The sequence below is a fragment of the Bos javanicus genome, chromosome 17 (genome assembly GCF_032452875.1).
Source record: "Bos javanicus breed banteng chromosome 17, ARS-OSU_banteng_1.0, whole genome shotgun sequence".
NCBI lineage: Eukaryota > Metazoa > Chordata > Mammalia > Artiodactyla > Bovidae > Bos > Bos javanicus.
The window spans coordinates 2,386,850-2,404,624 of NC_083884.1; the positions used below are offsets into that span (position 1 = coordinate 2,386,850).

At 37.1% G+C, this 17,775-nt stretch overlaps 1 protein-coding gene across 1 annotated transcript in view; it reads left to right on the top strand.

The window, feature by feature from the left end:
• TLL1 (tolloid like 1) overlaps nucleotides 1-17,775 on the top strand; it is a 328,687-nt gene that overhangs the window by 282,999 nt on the left and 27,913 nt on the right. The window contains exons 17-18 of the mRNA XM_061383894.1: nucleotides 4,378-4,503; nucleotides 7,328-7,455. Of these exons, the coding sequence (XP_061239878.1) occupies nucleotides 4,378-4,503; nucleotides 7,328-7,455 (254 nt within the window). The remainder of the gene's footprint in view (nucleotides 1-4,377; nucleotides 4,504-7,327; nucleotides 7,456-17,775) is intronic.

Sequence of the window (17,775 nt, forward strand, 5' to 3'; positions counted from 1 at the left end):
CTTCCACCTTCTTTAGGCAACCCTGTAGTGGTTAAAAGATGCAATGATGACTTAAAGGATAAGCTCATTAAAGTCCGGATTTCTTGACTCTGAGTTCCTTTATGTCTGTTACAAATATAGGAGTCAGATAAAATGATTTGTGTGATTTTTCTTCCTCTATATTCAAGTGATTTCAACTGCCCTGATTCTCATCTTTTCCACTTTTCAGTGTTTATAGATATTTCTTTACACTGTTTCTCGTACACAACTTTTTTTTTGTTTTCTCATGGGAAGGTCATAGATATTTTTAGAATAAATTCAACCTGATATTATCCTAACAAAACTTTAAATATTAGTGTGATTAATTTCAAGTAGTAACACAATTAAAGCTCTTCTATGATTCTGAATCTAGTTCCAAGTTTCATGATTAATGATATTTAAATACTTGCATATTTTAGAAAGAGAAAATTGTCTGAATTGTTGCTCTCAACAGAGCTTATCAGAGCTCATTTGAAGGTGATTATTTTTTCAACAGTTTTGTGTTGAAAACTGTGTGTCTTGTATGCATGCACACATGCATGAGAGGTATTGTGTATGTGTGTACGCATGAGTGCGTACAATATTTGTTTTATATCTGAGCATTTATTGTAAGTGTATCTGCTCATATATTGTTCTGGTCTGGTGTGTGGACACTTAACTTCTTTTTCCTACAGACATGGAAGCGTTCCGCAAAGAGAAAATTTTTATTTTTGAATCTTGCAAGAACTTGATATAGGTTGCCACTTCAGTTCCATCCAGTATGTATTGTTCATAGACTGATGGTCTCTGATAATCTCAGAGATACTCTGCAGGCCTCTGATGGGAAAATGCCACCTCCTTTTTCCCTAATAATGGACGTTTCCTTTATCTAACATGAAGGAATGGAAATCAGATATGTCCATTCCAAAGAAGGAGGCTAATTTCCACCTAAAAAATTAAATGTTTCGATTTCTACTCAATAAAACATTTATTTCTCTTTAATAAAAACAGTTCTTAAAATCCCATGCTGACAGTATGAAAATGCTAGAAAATTTCAAATGAATCATTGACAGAATTATCAATTATTGAATTCATTCCGCAGACAGTCTGAGAAATTTTTAAAACTCCGTATCCTCCTTCCTTCTCTCTTCCTTGGGATTTTCATTGTTCAAAATATTTATAGTTTGTGTCCTAAGAAGATTAAAAGGAAAGAAAATGAAAACAGAATTATATTTGCTAATGTTTTTCCCTCAAATTTGATGATTTTTATAAAAAATTCAGAATATATTTGTGTAACTCATCTTTAATGACATTAAGTTAAATAAATAGCTTTCTTTGTGTGATGTAGGAAGTCTGGATAACTTCAAGTATTCCAATGTTTACTGAAATTTTCTCTTTTCATATTGACTATTTGGCGTGTGTGGGCAGTTTTATACACTGCTTTGTTGGGCATGATGACTTTTATATGCTGCTTTTTTGCCCAGGTTTGAATTTTAGCTTAGTTCAGATTAGCTTACACATATATTCTAGCAATATATTTGGTAACTCTTAATTTCATGTGACATTGATTATATTAAGCAATGTTTGATGTAGAGAAGAAGGAAACATTAATTAATTGGGACACTGAAAAATAATAAGATACTTAGACAGTATGATATATAAAATCTTCTTCTCCCTCTTGTTCCTCATTTTCTTATTCCTCCTCTAAAAATTATTTTAAAATTATTATTATTTTTCCAGCACAACATAAATATGAAAATCTGGCTACAAAAACTATTATTCAAATATGAATTGTTTCACTTTCAACTTTATTTCTCTGTACTTACCATTACTACAAATCAGATTATGTTCTATCAAATCTAAAGAAAATAACTCTCCTTAGAAATATCATGTAGCAACATGATATTTATACTGCGAGGAACTTTAAATGTTAGAAATATTCTATGTTTTGGAATTATTTTCATTGTAAAATGACTATGGGTTGAAAAATTTAGCATATTAACCTGTGTTCTTTTTTAACATTTTTTGTCTCTCATGCATGGTGTCTAACAGATCCAAATGAAGGGATGACTCAGGTGGTCCCTGCTCTGATAGGTTTGTCACTGAGTAACCTGTTTACCAGCCAATTGCAAATGTAAACTAATTTCTTAAATGTAAAATACTTACAATTGTTAGATATCCAACTAACTCTCAAAAATCTGGTTGACCTAGAATACAGCCATAGTTCACTATATCAGATTTTAAGATTACCAAACAATCATTAGATAAATATTTTATAAGAAATATGTATCTATTTAAGAGTAATTCTAGCACCAGAAAATTTTTAATTGGCTCTTTCCATTTACAGTGATGCAGTGTATTTGACATCAACTCATAAAGAAGTATTTTTCCAAACCATCTTAGGTAAACAGCCCCTGGACAGGCATATTAAAATAAGAAACATAAATCATCTCCTGATTGTCTGAACTAGGAAATACGGGTAGTGACAGCATGCGAGCAGGGAGTCTAGTTCTCCACTCATCCTTTCCACATGGGCCATTTATAAACATCATCTGTAGTTTTCACAGTTAAGGTAAAAGTACTTCCAAATTATGGACTTCTTGAAAATTAATCTTGCAAGGCTACTTTCTATTAATTTCTGATTTCTTATACACTTTATTTAATATTTGATGCTCTTTTAGAGATAAATTTTATTTTATTTATTTTTTCTTATTTGCTTAGCTTCAATATTAAGTATTAAAAGTGTTATGGAAGTCTTAAGGACAAGTAAAGAACACTTAAACTGCAGCTATATTGATCCTGATATGTTATTAAAAATTTCAAGACTGTCTATATGTATATTCTATATTGCCAATGCATGAATATATCCCAGAAGCATGCATGTGGTATATCATGTTATCAGTCACCAAAATGGGAAAAAATAAATGTATTCACAAATATTAGTATCAGATTCTTGGATAAAATGGCTTTCCTACACCCATATCCATAGGGGGAATACTGATTTGATTAAGACAAGCAAAAAAAAAATAAAATAAAATAAAACAAGCAAAAATAGTATTTGCTATTTGTGTGCCACCATGAGCTCACAAACTCTCCCTAGAAAAAATCAATTGATGGTGTAACTTTTGAATTCAGCCTAATCTCTGATGTGACTGTCATGTGGCTTTTTGTTCGCTGTACTATGGGAGTGGGGAAGGTCTGAGTGAAGAATTATCATATCTATGTGTCAGGAGCAGAGGCCAGTTTTGACTTTAATGGACAAGCCATTCATGGAATGACTGCTAAGCAATGTAATGTGGTGGCTGATGCCTCTCACTGAATTGACTGCCTGCTAATAGAGTTTGGAATTTTTTCCCTGTAGTGAATTTGTTGGTTATTTCATAGAGCTCATATTTCGTATCCTAACCTTTACTTCACGGAGAAGGCAACGGCACCCCACTCCAGTGCTCTTGCCTGGAGAATCCCATGGACGGAGGAGCCTAGTAGGCTGCAGTCCACGGGGTCACTAAGAGTCGGGCACGACTGAGGACTTCACTTTCACTTTTCACTTTCATGCATTGGAGAAGGAAATGGCAACCCACTCCAGTGTTCTTGCCTGGAGAATCCCAGGGACCGGGGAGCCTAGTGGGCTGCTGTCTCTGGGGTCGCACAGAGTTGGACACAACTGAAGCGACTTAGCAGCAACCTTTACTTCTAGCACACTAAAAGCTCTTTTATGGAATTACTTATTAATTAACTGGTTTGCTTGAGTAGATTAATTTAAAACATATTAATTGTTTTTCCTTCAGGATAATCTAATGATGCCTTTTTCTGTCTTGGAATCTTATAAAATATCCAGATTTATTAATGCTAAGCATAACTGCAAAGTTAATGGAAAAAATCAGCTACAGTAGTTATAACAAGTGATTTTTAAAAATGAATGCACACAAATCTTGGAACCTTGTTTAGCCTCTGTCTACATGCCATAGTGAAGGATTTCACTCCATTTATATGCCCTTATTTGCATTTAATCAAATTATTCACAATTTTTAATTGATTTTAAAAGTTGACAATAAATTTTTAGGATTATTTGGAAAAAGATTCGTTTATTTCCTCTGCCCTACTCAAAACTTCTCCAATAGAGGAATGAAAGAGGACTACATGTTGTCATCCTTGTGTAAGTGATCTCGAAAATTCAATTCATGGCACAAGGCTCCAAGCTAAACAAGGACTAGGTAGAATTAAGTCACTATAATTTTTTTGTTTGGCTTTATTTTGGGAACAGGGAAAGCTGTGACTTAGCTTACCCTTTGCCAATATTAACTACAACTAAATGACTCTCCTTTGATATCCTTCATTTTTAAAGTTACTTATTAATCTATGCGGTTATCTCTTTGCTAGACAAAGATGAGTGTTCTAAGGATAATGGCGGGTGTCAACATGAGTGTGTCAACACAATGGGAAGCTACCTGTGTCAGTGCCGAAATGGATTTGTGCTGCACGAAAATAAGCATGATTGCAAGGAAGGTATGAAAGAAAGGTCATTTTTTCTGATGATATCTAGAACTTCATGCAGTTTGGGTAAAGCACTGCTTCCAGGTAGAGTTAATCAGATCAGTGAGTAGAAATTGTTAACTGTTCAAATGTCAAAAATAAAAATACACCCAGTGTTCAAAGATCCAAATCACACTATTGGAAACTTTGTATTACCTCAAGGTTCTGCACATTGTGCATAGGTGGCATTAGAACAACTGTGTAACAGATGCACGAGCTGCCATGATGCCGTCTGGCAGCCAGGAAAGCACTGCATTATCCGCCAGTCTTCATAGAACAGGCCTCATACCCGTCTCCATATTTAAACCGCTGCTAAATGCTTTGCATTTGGTTTAATTTCCCTCCCCAACATATCTTATATATGTGATGCATGAATGCTGTCATTTTAAATACCAGGCATCTCAAACTCAAATGCCTACCATAAAAAAGACATTTGAAAATACTGTGCCATTTAGAGTTTTAAGTCATGGTTTCCCACCCCACTCCCCAACACACACACACACAAACGCACACACACACACACACACACACACACAGCATCTTAGTAGCGCAGTATTAGCCTATCAGCTTTTGGTCCTACGTTCTTACTATATTCCAAGGTTTTATAAAGACATTTATCTTCATCTCCTCAGCCAGTGTGAGCTACATGGGGAAAAGATATAGTTACTCAGATCTTATTTCTTTCTTCCTTTATTTCTTCCTTGTTTCTATTTTGTTTAAAAAGAAAATAAAGCTTTCTATTTAACTTGGATTTGTTACTAAGACAAGTGTATAACTAGTCATTAGTACAGGTAGAGTGATAGGTGCCTGACTAGAACCACAATTACATAGTAATTCTTTGTATGCACATTTGAATCCTACAGAATACCCTGAATTGACCCTCATTCCATTAGTTTCATTCAAATATGGTCACATCATATTTTTCCCCTCTATTTCACTAAATTAATGACGTTGCACAGAATTATATGCAAGATTTTTTTTCTCTTTTTACTTTCATGTATAAACCAATGAGATTCTGATGTGTGAAACTTGGTATTCTAGTAAATCAATAGGCTGGGGAATAGGCCCAGTTATTTTGAGACATGGAAGATGATTTAGAAAAAAAAAGAAGTGTTTACAGAGTGCGCATGTAGTGACTCACAGGTAGCAAATAAATTTAGATATCCAAAGTTTCTCTTTATAATAAATATTTTCAAGAAAGGACTTTCTAGAAAACTTCTTTTATGTAGAAGTATATCCAGGCACCTCTAATGACACTCCTCTTTTCTGTCAGTAAAGCGGCTGGATTTTGTTTCACTGCTGCTATGATACTCTGTACCTTATACACTTCAGCAGCAAGCCTCTTGGCTTTGTCTTATAGGCTATTTGCCGGATCTGGAAGATTCCACATTTCATATGAGCAAGGCAAGGACAGGGATAATGGAACTTAGAAAACCCTTATCAAGACAGCACTCAGACTTTTAAGTTTTGCTGTATGAACCTATGCTGTTTAAAACGAGCTAAACTTCAATCTTTTTTTTTTTTTTTTTGCATTTCTTGGTTACAAATCCAATTCCCTGTGGAAAGCTGGCACAGTTAAAGCAAGGGTTTAGAAAGAAGGCAGGCACCAACAGCACAGTAGTGCCAGTCATTTTACCCTTATTGTGCAGCACTACTATTTAACAAGTGTTTTGTTCATATAGTAAAGTGTTTCCCCTGAGATTTCTTAGAAATTTTCAGAGAATTAATTATATTTTAGAATGGGTGACATAATATACAACAAATAATTTCCAGTCTACACAGGATACACAGCATAATGCTTCATAAATTATGTAGTTAGAACACAGTTTGAGGACACAGTATTACATGTTTTGAAGTTTGATATTAGAAATATTGTGTCTTCCCCAGTGGCTCAGCAGTAAAGAATCCACCTGCAATGCCAGAGCTGCAGGAGATGCAGTTTCAATCTCTGAGTCAGGAAGCTGCCCTGAAAAAGGAAATGGCAACCTACTCTAGCATTCTTGCCTGAAGAGTCCCATGGACAGAGGAGCCTTGGCAGGCTATAATCCATAGGGCCACAAGAGTCATACAAAGCTGAAGCAACAGTGCACGCACGCATTAGCAATATTGGATGCCCTCCCCCAAGATGAAGTTATTTAAACTGTGTAATATCTAAAAGAAATTTCATATTAATTGAATGACATGTTTTCTAAATTAGTTCTGAAGCTAGTAGCTGTTTTCCCCTCAGGGCTTCATTTTACTTTGATGAAATTACAAAGAATTTACTTTAGCAGCTAAAATTATGATTTAGATATTCAAGCATATACTTTAACAAAGGGAGAGAAAAAATATAAAGATATGATTCATAAAGTGGCTTAGTGATCCTAGTTAACTATAAATGATGTTTATGTTAATAGGAAAAATAATTGAAAATGACATAGTCCATTGATTTTTGTTGTGACATTACATTAAATGTTTTGTACATACCAAGAGTTGATACCTTTGATTATCAATAACATTACTCTGTTAAATTTTGAGCTTATAAATCCAGCAGTTAAAAATAATTCATTTTCTCATTGCATTTATCTAATTCATTATAAATACTTAATTTCATGTGAACTCAAAAACAGTCACTGTCTAATTACGATTATGTGCGGCAAAATGTTTGCCAAAGCAGATGAATATGATAAGTGGTAGAGTGATGATTAGTTATTCAGGAAAATTTTTCAGCAAGATAGTGGGCAAGTAAGCTGCCTCCTGGATGGCCCAATCCTGGGCTAGAATTACACACTAATTGATACTATCGTTATTGGCACAGCTGAGTGTGAACAGAAGATTCACAGTCCAAGTGGCTTCATCACTAGTCCCAACTGGCCAGACAAGTACCCAAGCAGAAAAGAATGCACATGGGAAATCAGTGCCACTCCTGGTCATCGAGTCAAATTAGTAAGTGAGCACATTTTTCTCTTTTTCTGTTAAGCTGCTTGCTAATGTCTTGCACATGCACAGCTAGTATGTGGAAATAAAATAATAAAATGAATGTTTATTTAATTGAATTGAATTAGTAGACAGATGGAAAAGACTTTCTTATGTTTTCCTACTAACGTTGATTAAATTCCTGATTCCTTAATCAAAGTGATAGTAATGGTAGCTGTGTAGTTCTCATACAGTCTTCTTATCCTGGATGGGAAGTTTTAAAAGGCATTGCCAAAGTTACTGCAAAACAATAAGTTTTACTTCCTAATATGTTATTGAAAATAATGTTTTGAAATGGAGATGTAAACAAAAAAAAATTCAAGAAGAAAACTATAAGTATTCACTTCAACTTACCATAGTAAATTCTATAGTGTCAATTCTATGTCTACATGCAAAGCATATGTGCTTTTTAATAGAAAACTAATTTTGTCTTGTGATTTCTGGAGTGTTATTTTTGCATAATGTAGCTGTCCTGTTTAGATGAGTACTGATATCATTAGACTTCTTCCAAATTCAAAAATGAATATAATGTTCATCCTCTCTCTTATATTCTTTGAGTCTTGCTTTCTGTCCTGGTCATCTGATAGTACATCTTATATTTCGTAATAGACTACAGAATACTTGAAGAGTACATTTAAAGAAACAGAATCATAGAATATAGAAATTTTGACAGTTTTCTGCACTATGCTATTGTCAAAAGCAGGAAAGAATGCCAAGTAGCAAGGCTTAGGACAGTCTAACAAGAACCATAACAAAGACAAAGAAGTTGTGTTAGGAATGAGGCTACAAGTCCATAGTAGCTTATTGGGCCAATCCAGCCATAAAGTTAATTTTAAAGTTCTGTTTGAATCCTTTTCTTCAGTGAGGATTGTTTTATTTTGTTTTTGTTTTTGTTTTTCCAGTAAAGGTATCTTATTCACATGCAGCCTAAGAATAATAATATTAGAGACTGTCATTGAGACATTCATATTCCTACTATGGAGTTCTTTCCAATCACCATACTTGTAAAACCTCAATAAATGACTTCCTAGACAGAGACATGAATTAATTTCAACCATTCTTTGGAATGATCCTAGGTGCTAAAATAACAGCACTGTAGGAACTTGATTGCTTTCCAGTCCTGTTCAAAGCCCTGGTTGAGAGGAACACTCTCTGATGCCTATGGACTGAGATACAGAAGCTGCATTCATCAGTGCAATAGCTAAGGGAGTTGGGAAAATGGATTTTCCTGATGATTTTTGTGTGTGTATATGTAGATCCAAGTTTTGATTCATATCATATTTATTTTCCCTGAAGAATTTCTTTTATATTTTATATAGAGTATGTCTATACATTTTCATTTTTTGAAGATATTTTCTTTGGGTATAAAGTTCTAAGATGGCATGTTAAATATGTATGCTCAGTCACTCAGTCATACCCGACTCCCTGTGACCCCATGGACCACAGCCCGCCAGGCTCCTCTGTCCATGGGGCTTCTCAGGCAGGAACACTGCAGTGGGTGGGCATCTCTTCCTCCCATGGATCTTCCTGGCCATGCTTCACCACTAGCGCCACCTGCATGTTAGATTCCTGACTCTTTTATTTACCATTCGTGATGGGTTTTAATGTCTGTGGTAAATCTTTATTTTATTTCTATGGTTTTTTCCTCTAATTTTTTCACAATTTTTTTTTATCAGCACTTTGAATATAATGTATCTAGGAGTGTTGTCTGTCTGTGTAGTAATTTGCCCTTCTGAGAAGTCTAAATTTCTTGCATCGGCATTGTGATATCTGTCATGAATTTTTGAAAACTCTTGCCCATTATTTCACAATTCTCCTGCATTATTATCTCTTCTTCTGCAACTCATTTACACATATGTGATATTGTTTCATATTATCCCATAACTCTTGAATTCTGTTATTTTTTGCCACCCTTTTCGAGTTTGGGTAATTTCTAGAGACCAATCTTAAATTTCAGTGATTGTTATTCAACTGTCTTCAGTCTATTGATGAGTTTGTCAAAGGTGAACTTTATCTATCTTTTTTTATTTCTAGCATTTCCATTTGATTCATTAGTAGAATTGCAATGTGTGTTGGTCTGCTTAGGTTGCATAACAAAATATCACAAACTGAATGTCTAAAACAACAAAAAGTATTTTCTCACAGATCTGGAGGCTAGGCCTTCGATATCAAAGTGCTGTGAGGATTGGTGTCTGCTGGGGCCTCTGTTCTTCACTTGTAGATGGTTGCTTCATCACCCTCACATAGCATTTCCTCTGTGTGTGTGTGTGTGTGTGTGGAGAGAGAAAAAGAGAGACAGAGAAAGAAAGTGGGCACTTGTGTCTGTTCATCTTCTTATAAGAACATTAGCTCTGTGGGATTAGGCCTCACCCTTATGACCTCATTGGGATTAGGGCTTCAGTGTACAAACTTGGCAAGGAGGCACAATTCAATTTATAATACTCTCTCTCCTGAAATTTCTCATTTGATAGATTAAACATAGCAGTCATCTTTGAGTCTGTTCTGATGATTATATTCTCTCTTAACACTGTGTTTTTTTCCTTGGCTTTTTGTGTGCCATGTAATTTTTGATTAATCATCAGATAATATGTGTTTAGGGGGCTTCCCTGATGGTTCAGCAGGTAAGAATCAACCTGCAAAGCAGGAGACACAGGAGACGTGGTTTCCCTTCCTGGGTTGGAAAGATCCCATGAGGAGGGAAATGGCAACCCACTCCAGTATTCTTGTCTGGAAATCCCATGGACAGAGAAGCCTGGCAGGCTACTGTCCACGGGGTCACAAAGAGTCAGACATGACTGAGTGACCAAGTATGTATTATATATTTAACAGTAGAGACTTTACATCTGGAAATGGACACAGCTCAGGCTGTGTTAGGCTGTTAGTGAATATGTGTACATGGGAAGGGATATTGCTGAGTGAATATAGTCAGTAATCAGCTGAGTTTGGATTGTCTTTATCCTATGATTGCCTTCAGTGGACCATTGGCTTTTAATTCCTTTGTTTTAGCTTGGAGCCTGAAATTTCAGATGCATTTTCTCAATATTTCATCTTTATCTTTAGCTTTAGCTTCCTCATTCATGTCTACCACAACTATATACCTCTTCAGACTTTTTTCAGTCAACCAGTGAAAGACTGCAGTTTCATGCTTCTTGGTACTTGGTACTCTGGTGGTGAGAGAAAGGGGTTCTCCACCTCAGACAGGATCTGTTTTTAGGTGTTAGAAATATCCTTTCCCAGTGATCTTGCCTCTTCTCTTCCTGACAGCCAAACGGCATCTCATATCTCTGGCTGATCTTCCATGGGAGAGTCTTTTTCTTTGTTTTTTACCTCTCCCATGTGTTAGAAGGTCTCTGGTATTATTGGAGTAGGCTCCTGGGTCCAAGACTTCCCCAGTTTTATTTGTTCATTTGTTTTTCACCTTGCTACAGGGAGTCTACATGTTTGCCCTGGCAGTGACAGGTTTCTACTCCTCCCCCAGAAGCTTATTTCATTTTCCACAGAAGGGTTGCAATAGAACTTCATGCTTTTCTCCCAGAAGTGACCACTTTCCCATCCAAGCCTACAATAGGAAGGAAGGTACTTGTCTATCTCCTGCTCTTCCCACATCTTTCTCATGAGCAGGAGATTGAGGTCCATGGGGAAGAGCCTGCACGTGTGTAAAAACTCCTGTGTCTATAGATCTTAGGATGCTGTATCCGACTCCACACCTGACCTTGACAGTACATCACAATTGTAGCTAAATGCATCTAACTTAATTATATGGCAGCCTAACTGTCTTCTGTCACTGGTGAGCAGATGTATGTGTCTCATCTTTGCTTGACAGGGCCTGTGAGTGAGTGCATTGCTAGTGACTTTGGCTCTTTGATATGTTCAGCAAAGTTGTGATTTTGTTTACATAGGGTTTTTTGCAAGGTTGTTGTTCAGTTGTTCAGTCATGACTGTTTGCAACCCGATGGACTGCAGCACTCCAGGCTACCCTGTCCTTCACTGTCTCTAAGAGCTTGTTCAAACCCATGTCCATTGAGTTAGTGATGCCATCCAACCATCTCATCCTCTGTCATCCCCTTCTCCTCTTCAGTCTTTCCCCAAATCAGGGTCTTTTCTAATGAGTTGGCTCTTTGCACAGGTAGGGTAGAATAACACTAGTCCCAGCATTCTATGATATATCCAAGAAGAAATGGAACTTCTAATATACATCAACTTGAAAATATGTCAATAACTTTATTTGTACATAATTATATACCTGTCAGCTTATTGAGCATCCCTTTCAACTCTAGGACAGTCTGCTTCTTCACAAATAACAGGCAAATATTCCACATGAAGATCAGGAAACAGTCTGGTCAACAATGATTACACCTGCTAGTATCCTAAGAAGATAATTTTTAGAAGGAAAATAAGAGCTTTAATGCAACTACTTATCTCTTTTTAAGTATTTGACTTTGTGATTTTGTAGAAGTAGTTGCAGTCTAAGCCAGATTTTGTCAACATTAACATGCATCAGAGTTACCTGAAAGATTTGCTAAAACACATTTTTGCCATTCTGAGATTTCTGAATCAGAGCATAATATTGATTCTACTCTCTTACATCATTAATCATGTTCATATAAAATCTGACGCACAGTATCACTTCAACAATCAGTATCAGCAGAAAGTATGTAACAGATTTGCTACCAACAAGTGTTATTTTAATGCTATACCTTCTGCTACTGCTGCTAAGTCGCTTCAGTCATGTCCGACTCTGTGTGACCCCATAGATGGTAGCCCATCAGGCCCCCTGTCCCTGGAATTCTCCAGGCAAGAACACTGGAGTGGGTTGCCATTTCTTTCTCCAATGCATGAAAGGGAAAAGTGAGAGTGAAGTCGCTCAGTCATGTCCGACGCTTAGCAACCCCATAGACTGCAGCCTACCAGGCGCCTCTGTCCATGGGATTTTCCAGGCAAGAATACTGGAGAGGGTTGCATTGCCTTCTCCAATGCATTAAAGGAAAAGTGAAAGGGATGTCGCTCAGTCGTGTCCCCATGGACTGCAGCCTCCCAGGCTCCTCTCTCCATGGGATTTTTCCAGGTGAGAGAACTGGAGTGGGTTGCCATTGCCTTCTCCAGCTGTACCTTCTAACTCTTGCCATTTTGGCATTATTGTTCCTTATGTTTGCTATTATTGTCTCCTTGTTTATAATATAATTTTTAATGAATCTTATCTACTTTATAACTGATCACTATCTCTTGCAGATATCAGCCAATGTACATTTGGCTAACCCTGGTTATAAGATTCAAACCACCAACCACCTATCTATATGCTTTGACATTTATTATATAGGAGATTTGATCAAGAAAATACAAGTTTAAATAAATACATTTTGCTTAATTTCTTTAAGATCCTTAATTTTAATGCAGGAACTTGAACCCAAACTAAATCTGGAAAATAGATTCCAAGGAAACTTGGAAAATTCTAAAATATCTTAATCCTATTATTTCAAGAGCTGCCGATAGATATTCAGTTCCAAATTAGTCTCTTTATGCTGCTGCTGCTGTTAAGTCACTGTGACCCCATAGATGGCAGCCCACCAGGCTCCCCCATCCCTGGGGTTCTCCAGGCAAGAACACTGGAGTGGGTTGCCATTTCCTTCTCCAATGCAGGAAAGTGAAAAGTGAAAGTGAAGTCATTCAGTCGTGCCCGACTCTTAGCGACCCCATGGACTGCAGTCCACCAGGCTCCTCCGTCCACGGGATTTTCCAGGCAAGAGTACTGGAGTGGGGTGCCATTGCCTTCTCCAGTGTCTTTATAGACCAGGCAAAAAACAACAACAACAAAGAGAGCTGTGGTAGCCCCATGTGTGCCATGGAGCTTTCTTTACAACTCACAGTTATTCCTCTTATGTTAGGCTGCATGGAAAAATAAGAAATCATTTATACGTATTTTATTATATAAAAGCAAAGAAAAGGAAGTTTTCCCTGAAAACAATTCCATCAGATCAGATCAGATCAGATCAGTCGCTCAGTCGTGTCTGACTCTTTGTGACCCCATGAATCCCAGCATGCCAGGCCTCCCTGTCCATCACCAACTCCCAAAGTTCACTCAGACTCATGTCCATCGAGTCAGTGATGCCATCCAGCCATCTCATCCTCTGTCTTCCCCTTCTCCTCTTGCCCCCAATCCCTCGAAGCATCAGAGTCTTTTCCAATGAGTCAACTCTTCGCATGAGGTGGCCAAAGTACTGGAGTTTCAGCTTTAGCATCATTCCTTCCAAAGAAATCCCAGGGCTGATCTCCTTCAGAATGTATAGAACAGTCTTTTGGACTCTGTGGGAGAGGGAGAGGGTGGGATGATTTGGGAGAATGGCATTGAAATACGTATAATATATATGGAACGAGTTGCCAGTCCAGGTTCGATGCACGATACTGGATGCTTGGGGCTGGTGCACTGGGACGACCCAGAGGGATGGTATGGGGAGGGAGGAGGGAGGAGGGTTCAGGATGGGGAACACATGTATACCTGTGGTGGATTCATTTTGATATTTGGCAAAACCAATACAATATTGTAAAGTTTAAAAATAAAATAAAATTTAAAAAAAAAAGAAAGGAAAAAAAATTTAAAAATAAATGGACTGGTTGGATCTCCTTGCAGTCCAAGGGACTCTGAAGAGTCTTCTCCAACACCACAGTTCAAAAGCATTAATTCTTTGGCGCTCAGCCTTCTTCACAGTCCAACTCTCACATCCATACATGACCACAGGAAAAACCATAGCCTTGACAAGACGAACCTTTGTTGGCAAAGTAATGTCTCTGCTTTTGAATATGCTATCTAGGTTGATCATAACTTTCCTTCCAAGGAGTAAGTGTCTTTTAATTTCATGGCTGAAACAATTTTGAGAGGTTTAGTCTTCTTTCTTGGAGAAGGAAATGGCAACCCACTCCAGTGTTCTTGCCTGGGAAATCCCATGGACATGTTCATTAAATTTTGTCTTTATGGGGAGGGAAGAGGGAGGGGGGGTTCAGGATGGGGAACATTTGTACACCTGTGGTGGATTCATGTTGATGTGTGGCAAAACCAATACAATACTGTAAAGAATTTATCTCCAATTAAAATAAAAAATTTATATTAAAAAATAATAATAATGATTTTTCTGTTATAAAGCAGAATATGAAAATTAAGTAGAACTGTGTGTATGAGTGATTATATCAGTTCTTGAGGATTTCTTATATTCTTGCACATACTTTCTCTTATAAGACCCTGGAATATTATCTTCATTTAAATGCAGTAAACTAGATAACTGGGATCCAAAGAGCCTAGGAGTGTCATTTAAAAAAATTCTAAAATAGTCCCTCTCTCATATGAAATTCTACAAATAAAAATATGACTATTCTTAGGTTTTCCATTCCTTGAAAGTGCTCTCCAAATAGTAAAATGTAGCTTGACCAGGCACATTTGTACCTCCTAAATATGTATCTGGTCTAAGACTGTGTGTATAGTTCCCAATAGTTTTGTAGTGGTATCTTGTATTTTACCTGAAGTTGATGTCATAAATGACACATCAATAAGGAAGCAGTCCCAGGCATTTTAGATAACTTGGAAAGTTTATAAAGATGGTTCAGTTCAATTCAGTCACTCAGTTATGTCCGACTCCTTGTGACGCCATGAACCGCAGCACGCCAGGCCTCCCTGTCCATCACCAACTCCCGAAATCCACCCAAACCCATGTCCATTGAGTCCATCTAACCATCTCATCCTCTGTTGTCCCCTTCACCTCCTGCCCTCAATCTTTCCCAGCATCAGGATCTTTTCCAGTGAGTCAGCTCTACACATCAGGTGGCCAAAGTATTGGAGTTTCAGCTTCAACATCAGTCCTTCCAATGAACACCCAGGACTGATCGCCTTTGGGATGGACTGGTTGGATCTCCTTGCATACCAAGGGACTCTCAAGAGTCTTCTGCAAAACCACAGTTCAAAAGCATCAATTCTTCAGCACTCAGCTTTCTTTATAGTCCAACTCTCACTTACATACATGACCACTGGAAAAACCGTAGCCTTGACTAGACAAACTTTTGTTGGCAAAGTAATGTCTCTGCTTTTGAATATGCTATCTAGGTTGGTCATAACTTTCCTTCCAAGGAGAAAGCGTCTTTTAATTTCATGGCTGCAGTCACCATCTGCAGTGACTTTGGAGCCCAGAAAAATAAAGTCTGACACTGTTTCCACTGTTTCCCCATCTATTTCCCATGAAGTGGTGGGACTGGATGCCATGATCTTTGTTTTCTGAATGTTGAGCTTTAAGCCAACTTTTTCACTCTCCACTTTCACTTTCATCAAAAGGCTTTTTAGTTCCTCTTCACTTTCTGCCATAAGGGTGGTGTCATCTGCATATCTGAGGTTATTGATATTTCTCCTGACAATCTTGATTCCAGCTTGTGCTTCTTCCAGTCCAGCGTTTCTCATGATGTACTCTGCATATAAGTTAAAAAAGCAGGGTGATAATATACAGCCTTGACATACTCCTTTTCCTATTTGGAACCAGTGTGTTGTTCCATGTGCAGTTTTAACTGTTGCTTCCTGACCTGCATACAGATTTATCAAGAGGCAGGTCAGGTGGTCTGCTATTCCCATCTCTTTCAGAATTTTCCACAGTTTATTGTGATCCACACAGTCAAAGGCTTAGGCATAGTCAATAAAGCAGAAATAGATGTTTTTCTGGAACTTTCTTGCCTTTTCCATGATCCAGCGGATGTTAGCAATTTGATCTCTGCTTCCTCTGCCTTTTCTAAAACCAGCTTGAACATGTGGAAGTTCACAGTTCACATATTGCTGAAGCCTGGGTTGGAGAATTTTAAGCATTACTTTACTAGCGTGTGAGATGAGTGCAATTGTGCGGTAGTTTGAGCATTCTTTGGCATTGCCTTTCTTTGGGATTGGAATGAAAACTGACCTTTTCCAGTCCTGTGGCCACTGCTGAGTTTTCCAAATTTGCTGTCATATTGACTGCAGCACTTTCACAGCATCATCTTTCAGCATTTGAAATGGTTCAACTGGAATTCCATCACCTCCACAAGCTTTGTTTGTAGTGCTGCTTTGTAAGGTCCACTTGGCTTCACATTCCAGGATGTCTGGCTCTAGATGAGTGATCACACCATCGTGATTATCTGGGTTGTGAAGATCTTTTTTGTACAGTTCTTCTGTGTATTCTCTTCTTAATATCTTTTGCTTCTATTAGGTCCATACCATTTCTGTCCTTTATCGAGCTCATCTTTGCATTAAACATCCCCTTGGTATCTCTAATTTTCTTGAAGAGATCTCTAGTCTTTCCCATTCTGTTGTTTTCCTCTATTTCTTTGCATTGATCACTGAAGAAGGCTTTCTTATCTCTTCTTGCTATTCTTTGAAACTCTGCATTCGGATGCCTATATCTTTCCTTCTCTCCCTTGCTTTTTGCTTCTCTTTTTTTCACAACTATTTGTAAGGCCTCCCTAGACAGCCATTTTGCATTTTTGCATTTCTTTTCCATGGGGACGGTCTTGATCCCTGTCTCCTGTACAATGTCACGAACCTCATTCCATAGTTCATCAGGCACTCTATCTATCAGATCTAGGCCCTTAAATCTATTTCTCACTTTCACTGTATAATCATAAGGGATTTGATTTAGGTCATACCTTTGCTTTTAGCTTCCCTCATTTTCACAGCTATTTGTAAGGCCTCCTCAGACAGCCTAATTACCTTCAAGCACAGCCATTCTGTCTCTACAAAAAAATCTTATTCTTCCTTATAACATCTTACATCAGAGAAGAAAGAGATCCATAATTGCTATGTACACTTTTGTAATAATTTAAATATAAAATAATGTTTCTTATTATGATTAGGAACATTTAGTAGAATAAAATCCTAACAAATTTACAGTGATTAAATAAATTATTAAGCAAATGTATACATCAGGGAAATATGGAGGGATTAGAAACATATAGTTTGGTTGCCAAAGACTTGTGTCTAGATCCTAGCACTTCTACTTATGAGTTGTGTTATCTTGGAAGATATTTACCATTTTAAAACCTTAATTTCTTCATCTGAAAATTGAAGCTGCTGCTTACTCAGATTTTGTGTATATAGACATGAACTTGTACACAAAGTTTTGGCACAGTACTTTATTAAGTGCCAATAAACACTGATGTATGATACAATAATATGACAATAATTTAATTTTTAAATTTTTATTAAAAATTCAACCATATTCAAGTGTGTATGTACCCTTATCAGTTTGAAATTCAGTACTTAGAGATCCACTAATTGTTTAGTCACATATTGTT